This window comes from Camellia sinensis, chromosome 6 (assembly GCF_055761805.1).
Source record: "Camellia sinensis isolate YWXY chromosome 6, ASM5576180v1, whole genome shotgun sequence".
NCBI classification, from domain to species: domain Eukaryota; kingdom Viridiplantae; phylum Streptophyta; class Magnoliopsida; order Ericales; family Theaceae; genus Camellia; species Camellia sinensis.
In genome coordinates, this window is record NC_138966.1 from 153,811,372 (window position 1) to 153,831,807 (window position 20,436).

General features: G+C 35.2%; 1 protein-coding gene, 1 long non-coding RNA gene and 1 pseudogene across 2 annotated transcripts; all 3 read left to right on the forward strand.

Moving 5' to 3' along the window:
• Positions 1-1,006: 1,006 nt before the first annotated feature.
• LOC114312058 (uncharacterized) lies at positions 1,007-7,050 on the forward strand. Its single transcript, XR_014333367.1, has 2 exons — positions 1,007-1,532; positions 6,652-7,050. It is a non-coding gene; the product is annotated as an uncharacterized LOC114312058 (long non-coding RNA).
• Positions 7,051-9,383: 2,333 nt separating this feature from the next.
• LOC114312079 (crocetin glucosyltransferase, chloroplastic pseudogene) lies at positions 9,384-10,714 on the forward strand (annotated as a pseudogene).
• Positions 10,715-16,782: 6,068 nt separating this feature from the next.
• Positions 16,783-17,887, forward strand: LOC114312080 (L10-interacting MYB domain-containing protein-like). Its single transcript, XM_082876579.1, has 2 exons — positions 16,783-17,235; positions 17,321-17,887. The coding sequence occupies exons 1-2, from the start codon at positions 16,783-16,785 to the stop codon at positions 17,885-17,887; spliced, it is 1,020 nt and encodes a 339-aa protein (XP_082732705.1).
• The last annotated feature ends 2,549 nt before the right edge of the window (positions 17,888-20,436 follow it).

Here is a 20,436-nt window from a genome sequence, read left to right on the forward strand (position 1 = left end):
CAATTACTGACTATTTTTAATAGTGTGTGATGAAAATGTCATTAATTATCATAAAAATTTTTAAACAATAAGTCTGCCTATTAAGACTTGCGTGTAAGTGTCCTGAATGTTTGATAGTTGTGATGGTTACGGGGGCATGTTGATATGGTTTTAGAATTAATTTTTTAATTTTGTTACGAAAAATTGTATAGAAAGATAAATAAAATAATGTGATAATTTGAAATCAATTTTTAACTTGTATGTTAAAGTAACCAATCCAAACGGCGTTGGGTTTGACACCTAAAAAGAATATACCAACTTTTATTAGGAAAAATTTATAAATACTACAACAAAGCGCACCTTTGGCGATCAAAATTGGCGATTAAAAAAAATTTAGTCGTCAAAAGTTATGGAATTGGCAACTAAATTTTTTTTAAGTCGCCAAAAGTAAAATATTTAGCTACTAATTTTTTTTAGTCTGGGTATATTCATTATTTGCGACTAAAAAAAATTTAGTCGCTAAAAATGCAAGAATTGGGGACAAAAAAAAATTAGTCGCTGTATATTGACTTTTGGCTACTAAAATATTTAGTCACCGAATGGAAAATAAAAAAATTATTTTTTCTCTTTAGTCGCCAAAAACTTACTTTCAGCGACAAAAAAAAAATTTAGTCGTCATATATTGATTTTTGGCTACTCAAATATTTAGTCCTCAAATGGAAAATAAAAAATTTATTTTTTTCTCTTTAGTCGCCAAAAACTTACTTTCAGCGAATCGTTGTATATTGATTTTTGGCTACTAAAATCATTTAGTGGCCAAATAGGAATAAATAAATACTTTTTATCTTTGGCGACCAAAAATTTGATCACCAAAAACTTACTTTTAGCGACAAAAATAAATTTTAGTCGCCAAAAAATAAAATATTTGGAGGGATTTTTCAAATTTTGGAGGGTTTTATAAATTAATTGGCGATGGTGTAATATACATATTTACTTGGTTTCCAAACAACAAACCAGCACCTGTGTGTGTGTGTGTCTCTCTTTCTATTCGGCGTTTCTTTCTCTCTCTCGCTCTCTCTTTCTCGCCCTCTGCCTCTTCCTCTCCATTGCTCCTCTCCCCTCCCTCTCTCACCGCCACTCCACCAGCCGCGCCTCCGCCACTCCTCTTCGTGGTTACGGGCAACCGGACCACCGATTCACCTAGATTTGCCCTATTTTCTCTCTCTAAAATCTCTCTATATTCGTATATCTGTCCATCCATCAATGGCGAGACCAATGTATGTATATATATGTGTGTGTGTGTGTGGATTTGTATGTGATTGTTAGGGTTTTGGAGATGTAGGGAAGGTTGAATGATAGAAGAGAAATTGCGGTGAAGAAGCTGTCACAGAGCTCGAATCAGGGGTAAAATGAGTTCAAGAACGAGGCCAAGTTGTTGGCTTGCGTGTAGCACCGCAATGTTGTCAATTTGTTGGGGTATTGTGCGCACGGTGCGGAGAAGTTGCTTGTGTATGAGTACATAGCTAATAAGAGCTTGGACAAGCTTCTCTTTAGTAAGTCCTCTTCTGCTTTGATCTTTTTTTGGATGCAACACTCAGTTCTTATTTTTGTAGAGTTGAAATTGGGACACCAAAATTGAATTTATGGTCGTTATAGTACCAATTAGTGACGAGTTTATTGAATTTTAGCTGTCATGGTTAGCTGCCAATTGAATAAACAGGTACTAGGTAGATGTATTGAAATTTAAGATTTTGAATATGGTATGTTTGATCTTTGTAAATGGAAGTTCTTCATTAAATTGTTGATGGTGTCATAGTACCACTCTGTGTTGCACTTTGCTAGACCTAGGGTGGTCTCAACTGCTTCATTCATATTCTCTGCATCTTGAAAAGAATCAAATTTGCTGCTATGAGTATTTTCAAGAATCAAATCATCTTGAAGTAGTATGCTCACCAAGTGTATGTAAAAATGTCATAAAGAGGTTTTGAGGACTGGTTTCCACTTACTTTAGTTTAGATATTAGGTCATTTATATATAAAGCTTCTCAGGCTTTATAATTTTCCTGTGTGCTGATCCAAGTGTTTCTTTTTAATCCTTATTGAGTTGTTGCTTGAATTAATTGTTGCGTGAGTTTTGAAATTTGACTTTACAATTCTAACTTTCGATGGTTCTTTGTGAATTGTAAACAATGCCATCTATAAGTCTCTTTCTTTGACAGTTTATCTCTGACCTATTTTTTTACCTTGTCTCTAAAATTCCATCTATAAGTTTCTAAAATTCCATTGAACTTTTACTGTGTTTTAAGCCTTTTGCTATATGAGTTTTTGTGTTTTAAACCTTTATCTGTGTATATGTTTGGTAAGGTAAGGAATGAAAAATGATTGATGACTGTAATTGGAAATGAGAAAAACAGATAAGAGGAAGTGTGACATGCTTTACACTGTTGACTATTTAGGATTCTGTTAGTCAAATGCTTTGGAAGGTTTCCTTGTGCCATTATCTGAGGGATTTTGAAATGTAGAAATTTGGATTTCAATTATGACTCATTGATAGATGTAGCAAAGTGTAAACTGCTTTCTTTTGTGAGGTTCAGAAAGCATTTTGTACAAAGTAAAGAAAGAACAAAGGGTTGAGGTGTCTTGTATTGTTGGAACAAGTATATTTGCACTTCTTTATATAGGATTTTATGGAATCAAACACCAGTAGGTTACTTAATGGTTAATTAAGAGGTAAGTTACCCATTAAGTTGCAAGTAGCTCAGTAGTGGTAGACAAATAGCTCACCACTAGCAACTTAACGAGGAGATTACCTTAGAGCTAAGTAATTGAATTACCAAGATGCCCGAAGCGTATAAATATAACTTTTTATAAACTCTTCAAATCCATTAAGCTTCATGGTTGAACCAGTTTTTAAAGTGGACTAAATCTTCAGAAAACAGATAAGCTAGGCTGTGGTCTGGTTTCTTTTGTCATACTTTTGTACCTCTATGGTCATGGTTCCTTTGTTAGATGCATTGATGGTGATGATCTCATGACATGAAATTCCATCTCCATTGTTATCTTGATCCGTTGTTTGCTTAGCTGGTGCTGTTTGGTTGTGTGCTTATCTTGAAATTCCATCTCCATTTTCACTCCTTGAATGTAATAAGTGAGTCCCGAGCAAACTATGCCCTGCATATATACATTTTAAAACAAAGAGTTGTAGAATATTACCATATTTGGCAAAAGCTGGTTCTCCCATGTCATGAGAACAAATCCTTTATTTTACATCCTTGTGTATAGTAGTTTCAGAATTTTTTTTTCTAGAAAGGTCTAATTCATGTTGCAGTTTTGTGAAGAAACATCAATTCATATTGAAGTGAACAGAAGCTTTGATGGGACTGCTATGACTTAGGGGCCTCTAGAAGGGAGTCGGGTTGATTTAGAGAATATGGCTACGATGAAGTTGGGATTTAGTGAAAAACAGTCATTAATGTGATGCATATATTTGATTTTCTTATCCTTGGTTAACATTAAGAAAGAAAATTTTGTTTTCCCATTTAGTCTCCTTACACTGTAAAGAGCTATCAGGAGTTTGGTATCCCAGCTTATAGACCAGATGCTAGCGTTTCCCCTCTCCATTATAAGCGCCACTATGGCCCCCTGAGCTGTTCCTAATAGGCATATCCAAGCAGTGAGGGAGAGCTTAGTGGGATATGTCTTTAGCGTGATTACTTAGAGAAACAGAAACAAATATAATTATGATCTCAGATAAAAATTAATTGTTCATATCAAAAAAGCCCCTGAACCGCCATGTTACTCACACGGACAGTTTTCCCATGACAAATAGGACTTGTGAGAACTAACGGAATGTAATTTGGACCCGTAAGTAGGGAGTTAGAGCCGAAAACGCCCTACACTTAGTTGAAAAAGAGCGTTTCGGGGGTAAAAATTCAAAACAGCCCCCGAACCACCGTGTGACTCATGCAGACAGTTTTCCCATGACAAATAGGACTTGTGAGAAATGACGGAATGTAATTCGGACTCGTAAGTAGGGAGTTAGAGCTGAATACACCCTAAACTTAGTCAAAAAAGAGCGTTTCGGGGGCAAAAATTCAAAACAGCCCTTGAACCACCATGTGACTCACACAGACAGTTTCCCCATGACAAATAGGACTTTTGAGACTTGACGGAATGTAATTCGGACCTGTAAGTACGGAGTTTGAGCCGAAAACGCCCTAAACTTAGACAAAAAAGAGCGTTTCGAGGGCAAAAATTCATAAGAGCCCCCGAACCAATGTGTGAGTCACATGGACAGGTTCCCCATGACAAATAGGACCTGTGAGAATTGATGAAATGTAATTCGGACCCGTATGTAGGGAGTTAGAGCCGAATATGCCATAAACTTAGTTGAAAAAGAGCGTTTCGGGGGCAAAAATTCATAACAACCCCGAACCACTATGTGAGTCACACGGACAGGTTCCCCATGACAAATAGGACTTGTGAGAATTGACGGAATGTAATTCGGACATGTAGGTAGGGAGTTAGAGTCGAATACGCCCTAAACTTAGTCGAAAAAGGACGTTTCGGGGGCAAATATTCAAAACAGCCCCCGAACCGCCATGTGGCTAACACGAAAAGATTCCCCATGCCAAATATGACTTGTAACAACTGACGGAATGTTATTCGGACCCGTAGGTTGGGATTTAGAGTCGAATACGCTCAAAACTTAGTCGAAAAAGGGTGTTTCAGGGCTGAAAATTCAAAACAGCCCTTGAACTGCCATGTGGCCGACACAAATAGCTTCCCCATGCCAAATATGACTTGTGACAACTGACGGAATGTTATTCGAACCCATAGGTTGGGATTTAGAGCCGAATACGCCCAAAACTTAGTCGAAAAAGGGCGTTTCGGGGACAAAAATTCAAAACAGCCCCTGAACCACTGTGTAGCTCACACGGATAGTTTTCTCATGACAAATAGGACTTGTGAAAACTGACGGAAAGTAATTCAGACCCGTAGGCTTGGAGTTTGACCCGAATACGCACAAAACTTAGTTGAAAAAGGGCATTTCGAGGGCAAAAATTCAAAACAACCCTCGAACCGTCGTGTGGCTGACACAGGCAAATTCCCCATGCCAAATATGACTTGTGACAACTGACGGAATGTTATTCGGACCCGTAGGTTGGGATTTAGAGCCGAATACGCCCAAAACTTAGTCGAAAAAGGGCGTTTCGGGGCTGAAAATTCAAAACAGCCCTTGAACCACAATGTGGCTGACACAAACAACTTCCCCATGCCAAATATGACTTGTGACAACTGACGGAATATTATTCGGACTCATAGGTTGAGATTTAGAGCCGAATACCCCCAAAACTTAGTCAAAAAGGGCATTTCGGGGGCAAAAATTCAAAACCGCCCTCGAACCGCCGTGTGGCTGACACGGGTAGCTTTTCCATGCCAAATATGACTTGTGACAACTGACGGAATGTTATTCGGGCCCGTAGGTTGGGAGTTAGAGCCGAATACGCCCAAAACTTAGTCGAAAAAGGGCGTTTCAGGGATGAAAATTCAAAACAGCCCCCGAACTGTCGTGTGGTTGACACGAGTAGCTTCCCCATGCCAAATATGACTTGTGACAACTGATGGAATGTTATTCGGACCTGTAGGTTGGGAGTTAGAGCCGAATACGCCCAAAACTTAGTCGAAAAAGGGCGTTTTGGGGCCGAAAATTCAAAACAGCCCCCGAACTATCGTATGGCTCACATAGATAGTTTTCCCATGACAAATAGGGCTTGTGAGAATTGACGGAATGTAATTCGGACCCATAGGCTTGGAGTTTGACCCGAATATGCACAAAACTTAGTCGAAAAAGGGCGTTTTGGGGGCGAAACTTCAAAACAGCCGCCGAACCTTTGTGTGACTCTCACGGGCAGCTTCCTGATGACAAATAGGACTTGTGACAATTGACAGAATGTATTGGAGATGTATAGTAATGGAAAATTACGGGAAAAATATTCAGAAACCAATATTAACTCAGTTTACGCCTTGTTATATTATATTAATTTCTTAAACATACACAAGTGTGTTATATTATATTTAAGCTTTCATACAAGTATCAAACTGTGAATGGTGTTTCTGAAGCCATGTGCTTCATGAGATATCAAGTATTCTTTCTTTGATGAACCATTTATAGGTGTCTCTGCATACATTTCTACATATTTCCTTTTATGATTGAACTTTATTTTTGTTATTATTTTTCCCACATGTTCTAATATCCTGAATGAAATGGAACTGACAGACATTACTAAGTAGGGATGGTTTTATATCCAATCTAATGATTCAAGTGCCTTTTGCAAACAAATAATGAGGAAGTTGGTAAAAAGAATACTTTCTATTCACATTGGGTTGTGATATTGGTTTAGCCACAGAATTTGGATGCATGTTGCATACAAATAGAAGATTGTTACATTAGCTTTATGTTAGTAATGAAAGATTTAGAAATGATTGTTCTACATTTAACAATTTTTCTTATAACAAAAGACTTTAGAAAGATTGTAGAAAGACTGATAATTGATTCATCATGGGAGGTTGCTTCTTTGATATGTTATTTGTCACTTGTTGCCAAATTGATTCATGAAATTGGGCATTTTTGGGTCCAATTCTAATGTTTTTTTTTTTTTGTGTTTTGTAGATGACTTTGTTGCGTGGACTTTCAGAGAAATATTTTGGTGTGTGGAGAAGAAATTGTACTTTTGTATAGAAGTAATATAATAATTTTGTCATCCCCAGCTTTTGTGCAGTTAACTATTACTGATACAGAAAAATTTTGGCAGCCAACAGATAATTACTGGCATGGTACATAGATCACCTTTTGTCGCCGTACATATATATGATTGTTCGTCATGGTACATAGATGTACTTTTGTCTTGGTACATACATCACCTTTGGTCGTGGTACAGATTACGATGTTAATTTGTACCATGCCAAATGGTCATTTTACATGGTAGTAAATGTAATTTTTGTATATGGAGGGCTTTGTTTTTTGTATGATTCTATATTTTGTATGGAATTATTATTTTAGTTTGGACAATAGTTGGTTTGTATGTACTTGGACAGTTAAAGTTATTTATTTTTTGTATACGGATGCAGATTGTGGAATGATTGATAGTTTATGTATCATTTTATTTATATACGTATTACAGGTTGCATGGAATACAGACAGGTTATGGACACATTATAATATTTGTAATAAAACATAATAGCATGTTTTTTCCGACTAAACGTTTTCTAGCAAAAAAAAAATAAAAATAAAAAATAGATTCCAACATTCAAAAGAAAATCAAACATTTGGCTACTAAAAGTTTTGTAGCCAAAAGAAAATCAAACATTTGGCAACTAAAATATTTTGTAGCTAAAAACAAAAGCTGATGAATAAAAACACTTTTGCCAACTAAAATTGTAGTAGCCAAAAATGTGGGAGTTTAGGCGACTAAATTTTTAGTAGCCAAAACAAATACTATTTGGCGACTAAAATTTTAGTAGCCAAAAAAGTTTGACGTTAGGCGACTAAAATTTTAGTAGCCAAAACATTAGTATTTACTTTAGGTGACTAATAAATTTAGTAGCTAAAAACTTTTTCCGTGACTAAATCTTTGGTCCTTAACAATAATTGAGGCTTTTGGCGACAAAAAAATTAGTCGGCGAAAACGTATTGTTTAATTAATTTTCCAACCTTTTGGCGACTAAATATTTAGTTGGCAAATAAATACATTTGGCAAGTGAAATAAGTTTAGTCGCCAATTAGCTTTCCCGACTACTCTTTGGCTACTAATTTTGCGACCAAAAAATTTAGTCGGTAAAGCCCATTGGCGACTAAAAATTGATTTTTGGCGACTAAAAATTTAGTTACCAAAAGTGAAAATTCTTGTAGTGAAACAAGTATATATTCTAAATTCAATTATATGTATGTAAGGTGATTGATTAATGATTACAGATATAGAAAAAAAATTACTTTAAATACTCTAACAAATTATCACATAACTAAGTTTAAAAAATATATTGAATTTTTACATTAAAATAACACAATTTTTTTATTAATAACATTCAAATATACAAGACACTTGTTTACTACAATAATACATTGATTTGTTTTGAGTATGACTTATTTTTGAATTTTTTTATTTATTACGAAAAGACATAAAAAATAGAAGGTGATGTGACTTATTTTTGAATTTTTTTATTTATTACGAAAAGACATAAAAAATAGAAGGTGATGTGACCTAAATAAGTTAATAAGCCAATAAGTTACTTATTTTATGCATACCAAAAATAGAGAAGTTATTGGTAGGTTTTCGGATACCGTCGCATGGTGCCCAACGGTATTGTGATTGGTGGAGACGGTGGAACTCACAAATTTATATTGGGTGATTGGAAAACATAAGAGAATATGATGAATTGTGAGAGGAATAATTACATGATGTACCTAGACCAACCAATAATTTTTTTAAAAAACAACCCATTCGTTTGAAAAATTATGTAGTGGTCTTGAGGCATTACCACATGGTGCCCCAACTCAATATGATTGGTCGAAATTATGAAATCCAATACTTTTTGTTAGGTTAATAGGTGGCAACCTGACAAGTGTCAAGTCTCTAGTGGTGTGGAGCAATACTCCTAGACTACTCAACAAAGTATGCTAGAGGCTCCAAATGTTTTACTAAATGTCTCACATGGGTGTAAGACCCACACCATGTGAGTCCCATGTGAGTCTCACACCCATGTGAGACATTTGATAAAACATTTGGGGTCTCTGGCATTTTTCCTACTCAATAACCTCTCGTTATGTTCATATTCAGTATTGCACCTTTCAAAATCAATTGAATACTATTCAACCACCTCCGTTTTGATAAATCATTGGTTCGTTCGAGTGGGTCAAGTGACTATATCCTCCACCAATTACAATTGATCATGTCTTTTCATATTTCTCAATCACTCAAAACAAATTTATTCATAAACTCCACTCTTTCCACTAATCACAACACTATTCAAACACCATGTAACGGTACCCCAAAACCAATCAATAACTTCTAGTTGGTTTTGAAGCATTATTGCTGATAGCATAATGTATTAATTCATCCAAATAGGCAACAAATATCAACTTTTACCCAAGAAGTCAACCAAATTGCACTATGAAATATATATGTGTATATATATATTAGTGTATCCCCGTACTTAAAAGACACGGTATAAATAATATTAGAATCAAAATATAGTTGTAATTTATACGTATTATGTTGAAATTTATGAAGTTTGTAATATTTTTTTGATAGAGATGCTGAAAAAATATAAAGAAATATTATTTTTCTTAAACTTGTATATATTATTCTTCGTAAAAATTATAAAGAAATTTTACTAGTGTAAATTTGCGATGACCCTCCGTTTGCAGTTGAATTACCCAGGTTGGGAAAGCTCACTAGTCACGATGTTCCCACTTTCATGCTTTCTTGTAATACATTTAGTGCTGGATTACCAGCATTTAAAGAACAGATAGATGCACTTGATGTAGAAGTTAACCCGAAAATACTACTCAACACATTTGATGCATTGGAATCCAAGGCATTAAGGGCTATTGGGAAGCATAACTTGATTGCAAAAGGTGCGCTAGTTCCCATTAGCATTTTTAGATGGAAAAGATCCGTCTGATAATGCTTTTGGGGGCGACCTATTACAAAAATCAAGGGATTATGTAGAGTGGTTGCATTCGAAGCCCCAATCGTCAGTCGGGTACATTTTGTTTGGAAGCTTCTTTAATTTGCCATTGTAAGAAATGGAAAAGATTGCACGTGGGTTGCTGGAAAGCTATCAACCATTCTTGTGGGTGTTAAGAGCTTTGGCAGATGGTGAGAAACAAGAAGATAAACTAAGTTGCAAAGAAAAATTGGAAAAGCAAGGTTTGATAGTGCCATGGTGTTCCCAAATGGAGGTTCTTTCACACCCTTCCGTGGGATGTTTCGTGACTCATTGTGGATGGAATTTTACATTGGAGAGTTTGGTTTTGGGAATTTCGAAACCAGGATTTTATTATCATATACAGAACAATAATTTTTTTCATCGTATACACAAATACACGTATATAGAATATGATATATAAATTGCATATATATAAAAATTAAAAAAAAATTATATACCATAGAAGAAATCTCTAATATGATGAATAAGGTTTTTTTGTGCAAAATAGAAAGAGAATATAAGATGGGAGAAGAATGGAATATGCATTTTTTATACTGGAGAGCTATTTTACGTATAAAATGGTATATATTTTTAAAGTGCTATGATAAATAATATTTTTCCCAAAAACAGGGGGGCCATGGCCCCCTATAGTCTTCTCCTAGTTCTGTCTTTGCCGGTTGTGTGTTTACCGCAATTTACAGACCAACCAACAAATGCGAAGCTTTTAGAAGACGGATTCAAGACCAGGGTAAGGGCAACGAAGAATAATGAAGGAATAGTTGAAGGTGATGAGATCAAGAGGTGCATTGAATTGGTTATGGGAGATGGAGTGATTGGAGAAGAAATAGGGAAGAATGCTAAAAAATGGAAGTATTTGGCAAAGGAAGTTGCGAAGGAAGGTGGAGTGTCTCACAAGAATCTTAGGGCTTTTGTGGACGAGATTGAAGATGGTTTTTAGTTGGATTAACATTTTCATCTTAACAGTTGTATTTGTGTGTAAGATTTCTTCATGTGTGATTCCATATATATATTGTGTGAGTGATTTTTTGACCACACTGCCTGCTTAGTAACCAGCTGGAGAGCACCGACAGAATAGATGGCACCTGGCTGACCTACAACAGAAAGAGAAGATTCCGGCAGTGGTTCGTCCACCCGGGGGCACTTCGACGATCAAGTCAGTATATCTCTCAAAGATAAATCAAGTGCTAAACTCACAAGCTTGAGTATCAAAAGCATACCTTAGACCTATGGGGGTGCCTCTCTTTTATAGCCAACATAAACCTAGTCCCAATAGAAGCCTAACTTCTATGGACTCAGGATTACTGCTAATCTTGGACTCCCAGTAAGATTAGGATAAACTCTCTAAGAGTCTTATCTTAATACAAACTGAAGTCTTCTCTCATTCTAGGACTCTTGTCCCTCATCCAGGTTGAGTTCCCTTTTCATTCTAGGACTCTTGTCCCTTATCCACTTATCTCGGATTCTGATATCTTTGGAGATAACCTCGGCCTTGCCGAGATTACCTCGGCGTCATGACCAGGACACGTGGCACCTCGGCTGACACGTCGGCGTCACCTTGCCACGTGTTGGTATTCAGAAAATATATCCCCACATATATATATATATATATATTTTTTTCTTCTAGTTGTAAGGAAATAAAAATTAATGTGTTTCTATATTGTACCACTTTTATTTAGAAGATTTTATGGTGCATTCAATAAAATTATTTGCATAGTCTTCTCTGTTTTTTTCCTTAATTTCCCCCCCCCCTTTTTTTTTTGCTCGTTTAACTTCTATAGGTTTGGTATGAGTGACTCAATTGGTGGGGGCTGATGTGGGTTTCTCAAAGTTTCATTTCTCCTACTTTGTTGGTCGCATGATTCAATTTCGAGTCAGCTAAATCATCAATTTTTTAGTATTGACAGGACATGACTTTTAAATTCTGGAATTTGAGGAACTCATAGAAGATAGATAGCAGAAAAGTTTACTTAATTAGTAACCAAAAGTCAAGAATATGAAACTCATTAAGAGGAAAAACAAGTCACATATATTGATCCTGTGATGGGGACAAAAGGGGAAATTGAATATAACAAAATAGGAGTATCATCTAATTGGGCTATATGTAAACAAAATAATGTGATAATTTAAAATGATTTTTTGACTTGTATGTTAAAATAGCCTATCCAAACCTAAAACAAATATACTGACTTTTATCAGGAAAAAGATATATACAATTATACTTTTTAAATTTAATAATGTGTACTTAAAATGATTGATTAATGACTACAGATATATAAAAAAAAATATTACTTTAAACACTTTAATAAATTATCACATCATTTAAGTCTAAAAAATATAATGAATTATTATTTGTAAGAAAAATGACTACCTGACGCCCTTGAATCAACCAATAATTTTTTCCAAAAACAACCCATTTTCTGATGGGCACTAGTAGCGTTTATATTCAAGACTGCACCTTCAAAATCAACTAAATACTCTTCAACCGCCTCCATTTTGAAAAATTATGAGTTGGTACAATAGGACATTAAGGCCTCGTTTGGGAAGCGATCGGTTTAGCTAAAAAGTCAAAAAGTTTTTAAAAAAATCAAAAAGTCAATAACCCATACCAAAAAGTCAAAGATTCCCTTTTCTCTCTACTTTTTGCACATTTTTTCGTAAAAAGTCAAAAAGTCATCCCAAACATACTATTTTTTTATATCAGATTTTAGCCAAAAAATCAAAAAATTACTAAAAGAGCCTCTTCCCAAACGAGGCCTAAGTGGCCATATTTTTCATCAATCACAATTTATTATATCTTTTTATGTTTTTCAATTACGCAACATAAATTCGTGATTCTCATTCTTTTCACTAATCACAACATATTAAAACACGATGTAACGATAACCCAAAACTAACCGATAACTTCCATCAATTAAAAATATTATTGTTGATAACAAGTCAACCAAATTACACTCTGAAATTTCAAATACAATTCTTTTATATAAAATAAATAATAAAAAAAATTCCAAACAAATGTCATCCGACATGTCATTACACAGGCCCTATTTGGGAAGAAAGTTAAAAATGAAAGGTCAGTTTTTAACTCATTTTGGTCACATCACCTCTCACATTTTTTTTCATATTTTTTCAAAAAAAATAAAAAATAAAAAGTCAAAAAATCAACTTTTAACCAATTTCTCAAAACATCCCATTGTTACAACCAAAAATATTTGGTGTTCTTGGGGCACCACATAGTTTTGCTCCTCATTACTCACAATTCACCATATCCAACGTAAAATCGTGAACCAAACCTCCTTCACCATTCACAACCTCGTTTGGCATAAAGAAGTTTAGGGCTTTATGGTTAAAATAGCAACAAAAGATAAAATAGGCTAAAAAGTCAATAAAACAAAATGTCACATTCAAACCATAATTATTTTATTTTTTTTCTCACAAAATTCAAAAAACCCAAAAAGCCCACTCCAAACGAGTTTTTTTAACCCCAAGCTAAAAGAAAAAAGAGAAGGATTTCATTTTGTTGGGCGGGAGTTCAAAGGAATGGAGGGGTCAAAGTGAAGAGGTAGGTGTTATATAATTGATTTTTTAATTTTTTTATGAAAATTTGCATAGAAAGATAAGCAAAGTAATGTGATAATTTGGAATTAATTTTTGACTTATATGTTAAAATAGCCTATCCAAACAGGGTTGGGTCTGACACCTAGAGAAATATACCCAAAAAAGATATATATATATATATATATATATATATATATATATATATATATATATATATATATATAAGTATATATTCTAAATTTGATAATGCGGATGTAAGATGATTGATTAATGATTATATATATAGAAAAAATATATATTTTCAATACTCTAACAAATTATCACAACATTAAGGCTTAATTTGGGAACTTAACTAAAAGTCAAAAGTCAGCTTGTAATCTATTTTAGGTCACATCACTACCTTTCTTTTTTATATATTTTTTAAAAAAAATCAAAAAGAATAAAAAATGTTTTTAACCAACTTTTCAAAATAACCCTAAGTTTGAAAAATATATTAAAATTTTACATTAAAATAACATATTTTTTTTATTAATAATATTCAAATATACAAGACACTTGTATACTACAATAATGCATTGACTTGTTTTGAATATGACCTATTTTTGAATTTTATTTATTTATTATTATGAAAAATTCTATAAAAAATAGAGAAGCGCTGTGATCCAAACAAGTTAATAAGCCAATTGCAATAAATTACTTATTTTATGCATACCAAAAACAGAGAATTTATTAGTTGGTCTTGAAATATCGCATTGTGATGCCTTAATGGTATTGTAATTGGTAAAGAAAGATAAGACTCATAAATTAATATTAAATGATTAAAAAATATGAAAAAATATAATGAATTATAATTTATGAGAGAAATAATTAAGTGACGCCCTAAACCAACCAATAATTTTTTCTACAAATAACCCATTCTCTAATACACAGTAGTAACGTTCATATTCAGGATTGCGCGTGTGTTTGGGATGGGCTCATCAGGCTATATGAGCCACATGTGACAAAACAGCCTCATTTAGCCACATGAGGCAAAAAACGCTTGCTAGGGTTGGAAAAGAACCCTTCTACAGGTAAATTGACCAAATTACCCTCACATCTCCTTTCCTTTGTTCATTTCGTCCAACGCCTCACCACACACACACAACACAACCCAACGGTCCTAGGGCACAGAAGAAGCGAATGAGGCGATCTCTCCCAACCAGCGGTGACGACATTAAAATACGGCTTCGCAGAGGCGATCGGCACCGGAGTAGGCTTCTGGCGGCGGAGAACAAGACCGAACCCTGTCTGATACACCACCGATTAAGTGGTAACTCTTCCAAACCCATTCTGGTTTCGTAGATCTTAATGCCCAATGCTTTATGAATGGAATGATTTTATTTTTTTCTACTTTTTTCCTTCCGCCACTTCAGATTGCACTGTATTTTGGGCTGTATTGATGGTATTTCGTTGTAGAAAGTCCGATCTGGCTATATTCACATTTTTTTCTTGTTAATTTTTAAGCCACAGTTCGAAATTTGTTGTTTCAGTTGTTATGAGACTCCAAATTTGGGCAAAACAAACCCATATATAGAATATCCCTCAAACATGGTTGATTCTTCCATTTTTTTCCTCCCCCAAAATCTGTTCTTCATTTATAAATATTATAAAATTATGTTTACATTTTCACCAAGTAAATAAATACTTACAATTTAATACTTTTCTGATAAGTACAAAAATTAATTAACGAACAAAAAAAAAATTAAAATTAATATACATTTTTCTGTAAATTAACAAAAAAATTTACATTTTTTTGTTACATATTATCTTTATATAAATAAATATTTGTTCTTTATTAATTAACATTTTTCTGTAAGTAAATATTTTTTTTTTCAGATTCTGTTCTTAATGAATAAATATTCACATTGTAATTTATATTTTTTTAATTATATTCAGATACAGTAATAAATTTGTTAATATTTTTAAAAAATATTAAATATACTCATTCATAAATTTTTATGCGAAGATAATGTTTACCAATAATGTTCAGACAAAATTACACAATAAAATTAGTACTTCAGTTATTCAAGTTTACTCCCCAAGTGAATATGTTTCTCATTTTATTATTAATTTTGAATGAGCACTGTGAATGCACTTACGGTATTGTCAATGCATTTCTGATTATGGTAAAACACTTTGATTCTTGTCAATGCATTTCTGATTATGGTAAAACACTGTGATGAAACACTCTGATTCTTGTCAATGCATTTCGAATGTTACGAATTCAGTACCTGAATGAATTCTGAGTTGTCAAATTAATGTATACATAAATTCAGCAGCTAGTCTCTACCCAGTTGCTATTGGTATTGTGAATGACCACTGCGAATGCATGTCTGACTCTGTGAAATACCTATTGACTTGTAATGAAATCACGAGTTCAGGTTACGAAATATTTTTACCAAACAAGTATGTCCATTTTTCATGTGCATGTCAATTGTGTTATACTTTCATCTCCAATGTTAAAAATAAGTACAATCTTGCATGTTATATATATATTTTTTTAGTATTGTCAAACACTTGAGTCAAACAAGTGAAAATAATTTTACATATTTTACTAGTCTAGTAATAATAATGTGCATAATTACAATAAAATATGTATGTGGTTACAACATAACTCTAAGCAAGTGCACATGGGTCGGTAACTACTCCTACCAATGTACTACTGATTGAAGATGCACAATACCCTTATCATACTTAAGTGTCCATGATCGGAATCAAAAGCTTTTATTTTGTTTCTCTGTGTACGTTTTGTTGTTCATTCATGTACATTTAAAAAAAAATGCCTATTGTTTGTAAAGCGTAGCATGGCTTCGTTTACCTCTGCTGCAACTTCTAGTACATGGCCACGAATGTGTGCCTGTGGACATGGCCCCTGTGTTGTTAAGATTTTCAGGTCCACCAAAAATTCAGGGCGTCCCTACTTTGCATGTCCCCGCCCTTTGGTGAGTGACCCATTCTTTTAGGTCATAACTGTCCTTCTTTAACAACCTATGAAACTAATAGTTCCATAATTTGCACTCATCAGCCCTGTGTCAGTTGGATTGGTTGGTGCGATGAACCCAGGCGAGACAACCAAGACTATGCGTCACCAAGGGATGAATTTGTCATGCAATTGCGGGCTGATGTCATAGACATTCAACAATCCTTGCGTGTCCTTAAGACCATCGTGTATGTGCTATGCATTGTCGTTGTCATTTTGTTATTCCGTATGTAAGCAACGTTATGATGTTTCAGTATGTACAAACACGTTACTATGTTGGTAGTTTCGAAATGGTAGACGTATTAATGACTATCATAACTATGTGCAATACTAACTTCTATGGAACCTGTGGTAGTATAAAATTAATGTGCAATGGTTATATACTGGTAATTTAGCATCCTATCTCTCTATTTCTTTGTTATTAATGTGTAATGGCTTATGAGTTTGTATATAACAACCGTTTGTGTGATGGTAATCTTTTGTAGCCGAACATTAGTAATGGCTTCCATACGTACTTCTTCGCGTACCCAATCCAAAAGCAAAGGCGTTGTCACTGACAAGTCAAGCAGTCTTGAAGATACATACAATCATTTAAGCCACAAGGCCACATGGGACAGTGCCTCAATCCGAGTTTTCCTGCAGTTGATTGCGAATGAGATAACTAAAGGCAATCGCCCATTCCTAGTCCTCAGCCATGCAGGGTACAAGTCCTTGGCAAGAAAATTTGAGAGAAAAATAGGAAGAAAACATGGACTCAAACAGTTGAAGAATAAGTACATGCGTCTGAAAAAAGAGTGGCAAGCGTGGACAAAGTTGATGGATTCAAGCAAAGGAGTGTCAGGGATAGGGTTTGACTATGACACCGGTATGTTTCAGGCACCTGAGGAGTGGTGGGACAAAATGGAATCGATAAGTACATGTACTCTTATATTTCATATGTGTCATTTACTAGTATATTTTTAACTTTTGTAGTTAAATTTTAATTAATTATATGGAATGTAACATGATTTTCTTTCATATATCTCTATTTGAACAGATAAACAAGGTGTGTGCCAAGTTTAGAAAAAAAACCTTAGAACATCGTGAGTTGATGGAGACCGTCTTCATGGGGGCATCAGCTACTGGAAAGCACCATTGGATCCCGGGCGAGGAACTTCCTGAAGCTGCTGATGACTCATCTGATTCAGTGCACAGTTTGGGGGCCCAGCCATTTGCTGATCTGATACCCACAAGAGTACAGGACGTGGATTCAGATTCTTCATTGGAGCATGTTTCGATTGAAAAGGGAAAAAACAGAAAGACGCCATCAAGCAGTGTTTTAAAGTCCAAGAAGGCAACAAGTGGAGCGTCAGTTATTGTGGAAAACATGAACACTCTGACAGATGTGGTGCGTATGAAGAATCAGCAGGTAACGGTGAGGCACCTCACAGGCAACGAATCGCTGTTTACTATTTCGGAGTGTATGCATCGCCTGATAGGTATTACATCGCTGGTTGGTACGCCGTTATTCCACTTCGCCACATCACTTATGGATAACGCTGATTTGCAGGAGGTGATGATATGCCAGCCTGATGACGACTCGATCATAGGGTGGCTTACCTAGAAGCAGCTCCAGTGTACTGCGTCGGCGCCTTTTGCAAATCTGTTCGGGGCTCGCCGGATGTGATGTAACGGTGTTACGAGTGTTGAATATGCCTTTCCTTCTCTTGCATTCTAAAAACTTTTACTTATGTTTTTTGTTGGCACTGTATTAAAACAGGATGGTTGTCTGTGCATGTTTTTTTTTTTCCTTCGTTTTTGTGTTTTCTTGCTACCTATGGTTTCCAAAACTTTTAGTTCAGTGCATGGGTTGACACAATGGAAGCATTGTTGTGCACACTTTCTGAGACATGAATGGGATGCTTCTGTTCAAATTAAATGTATGCATATTTTGTAGAATTGGGTACAACAGATTTGCTTGCTAGCTTTGTGTATGTTTATATTTTCCAAAGTGCGATGTTAGTTTCATATTAGACGTCAACTTTTGTGGTTGTCACCACAATGGTCCCCCTGTATGACAAAAGTTTAGCAGTTCAAGTTTTTCCCATTTTGCATATCATTATGCATTAAAAAATACATTGGTGACGAGAGTCCTTAAATTGGGTTGTCAACATTTCGAATTTTGTAATTGCAAATTTTGAAATTAATTGACTCGATGAAGGGGAAGCAAACTGATTGAAACAGTGCCACTCTTGTAGGTTTCGCATCAACGAAGACGTAATGAATCCCTGGGATGGAAGCTACAACGACGGAATAACGGAAATGCTTAATCAAATGGCAATCCAAGTGCAACAAGAACATAACTGCACATTTCTACAAGCATGCCAGTATGCGACAGAGTGGCACCAAAAATACATGGCTAAAACGCCATGTCGCACTTCTATACTAACCGGGAATGCATGGATATCCGAACTATATGCTGGCCATATGGGCTGATTTGAGGAAAACGCGTCCATGCCGAAGGAAGTTTTTCTCGCCCTGTGTGAAACATTAGTAAATGATTTTGGGTTACAAGTCCCTCAACGTCCACATGGTTTAGCTGTTGAAGAAAGCGTTGTAATTTTTATCCATGTGTTGAAAGGGAAGCAAAATCGGGAAATCCAAGAACGGTTCCAACATTCGAGGGAGACTGTGTCTCGGCACGTGCATAACGTATTAACTTCCATGAAGCAGTTCACTGTTGTTCATTGCCGGCCCACATACAATCAGCATCGTATACATCCATACGTGCGGTCTAGACGGAAATACCTACCGTTCAAGGTACTACCAAAATACATTAGTCACATATACATAAAGAGTGTCTGTTATTTTGTTTTTATTACTAACTGGACGTGACGTATGGAAAAAATAAAACATCGTATATTTTTTTAAGCAACAAAAGAATTGGGTTGTTTGCAGGACTGCATTGGCGCAATAGACGGAACACATGTAAGTGCATGGGTTACGGGGCCAGATGCAGCAACATATTTCGGTAGGAAATACTGTCACACGCAAAATATCATGGCTGCAGTCGATTTTGACATGTGTTTCATATTCATTTCGCGCGGATGGGAAGGAAGTATGCATGATAGTCGCATATTCAACGAGATACTAACTAATGACAATGTCCCATTCCCACATCCTGACGAAGGTAACACATGCCGATGTTTGTGGATTTAGGGGGTTCTCTGTACAAATTTTAGGTGTCATACATTGTTGTCATGTCTGCAGGAAAATATTATCTTGTCGATTCTGGTTATCCAAACCGGACAGGGTACTTAGCACCATTCAAAGGCCACCATTACCACCAACAAGAATTTCGACGTATTGCACGGAACAGGACGGCAAACACGCCAAGGGAATTATTTAACAAAGTGTACTCGTCCTTATGCAGTGTGGTGGAACGCACCTTCGGTGCCTGGAAAAATCGATGGGGGTTTATTCGAGACATGCCTCGGTATGACTTTGCAAATGTGCAAGTTCAGTTAGTAGGTGCGTCAATGGCATTACATAATTATATACGGCGCAACACAGGTAACCCAACAACTGTTCACCCAATCTGTGACGAGGAAGAGGCTATGACAATAGTAAATGCCATACCAGAAGTTGAACATGACGAGGATGGTTTAATGGTTGGGGATGAGGACCCACATATGGCATTGGTGCGCCTTCACATACGCGACAAATTATGTTACATGCGTAATAACGGAATGTTAGGAAATATATAATAGTCGACCTAATTTCCGTAGGGTTGTAACATTACTAATGACAAACGTGGAATAGACTGTATTGAAATATATTATCATGTACAATATGTATGTGTTTACATGGGGATATACCCCCTTCCAGTTGGTGACGTGCCGCACTCTAAAAAATCAAAATTCACAAGATCGGAAATGCTTAATCCATTTTTTTTAAATGTAAAATAAAAAGTTAATGTGAGTGAATAAGAAAATGACAAAATCGTAAATTTAAAAAAAAAACGAAAAAAATACGCCTCATTCAAAAACATTTTAAAAAAAAAACATGAAAACATAAATCATCATTTGCCACGTAATTTACAAATAAATGAAGCACATAAATAACAAAAACAAGTGCTTCTATACAAATAAAAATAAAGAAAAAGAACTAATT

Excerpts from the sequence above, each read along its gene's own strand:
- LOC114312080 (XM_082876579.1), top strand. The coding sequence starts at position 16,783 with ATGGCTTCCATACGTACTTCTTCGCGTACCCAATCCAAAAGCAAAGGC. Across the intron at positions 17,236-17,320 it reads TTCATATGTGTCATTTACTA|ATAAACAAGGTGTGTGCCAA; the intron begins GTATATTTTTAA and ends CTATTTGAACAG.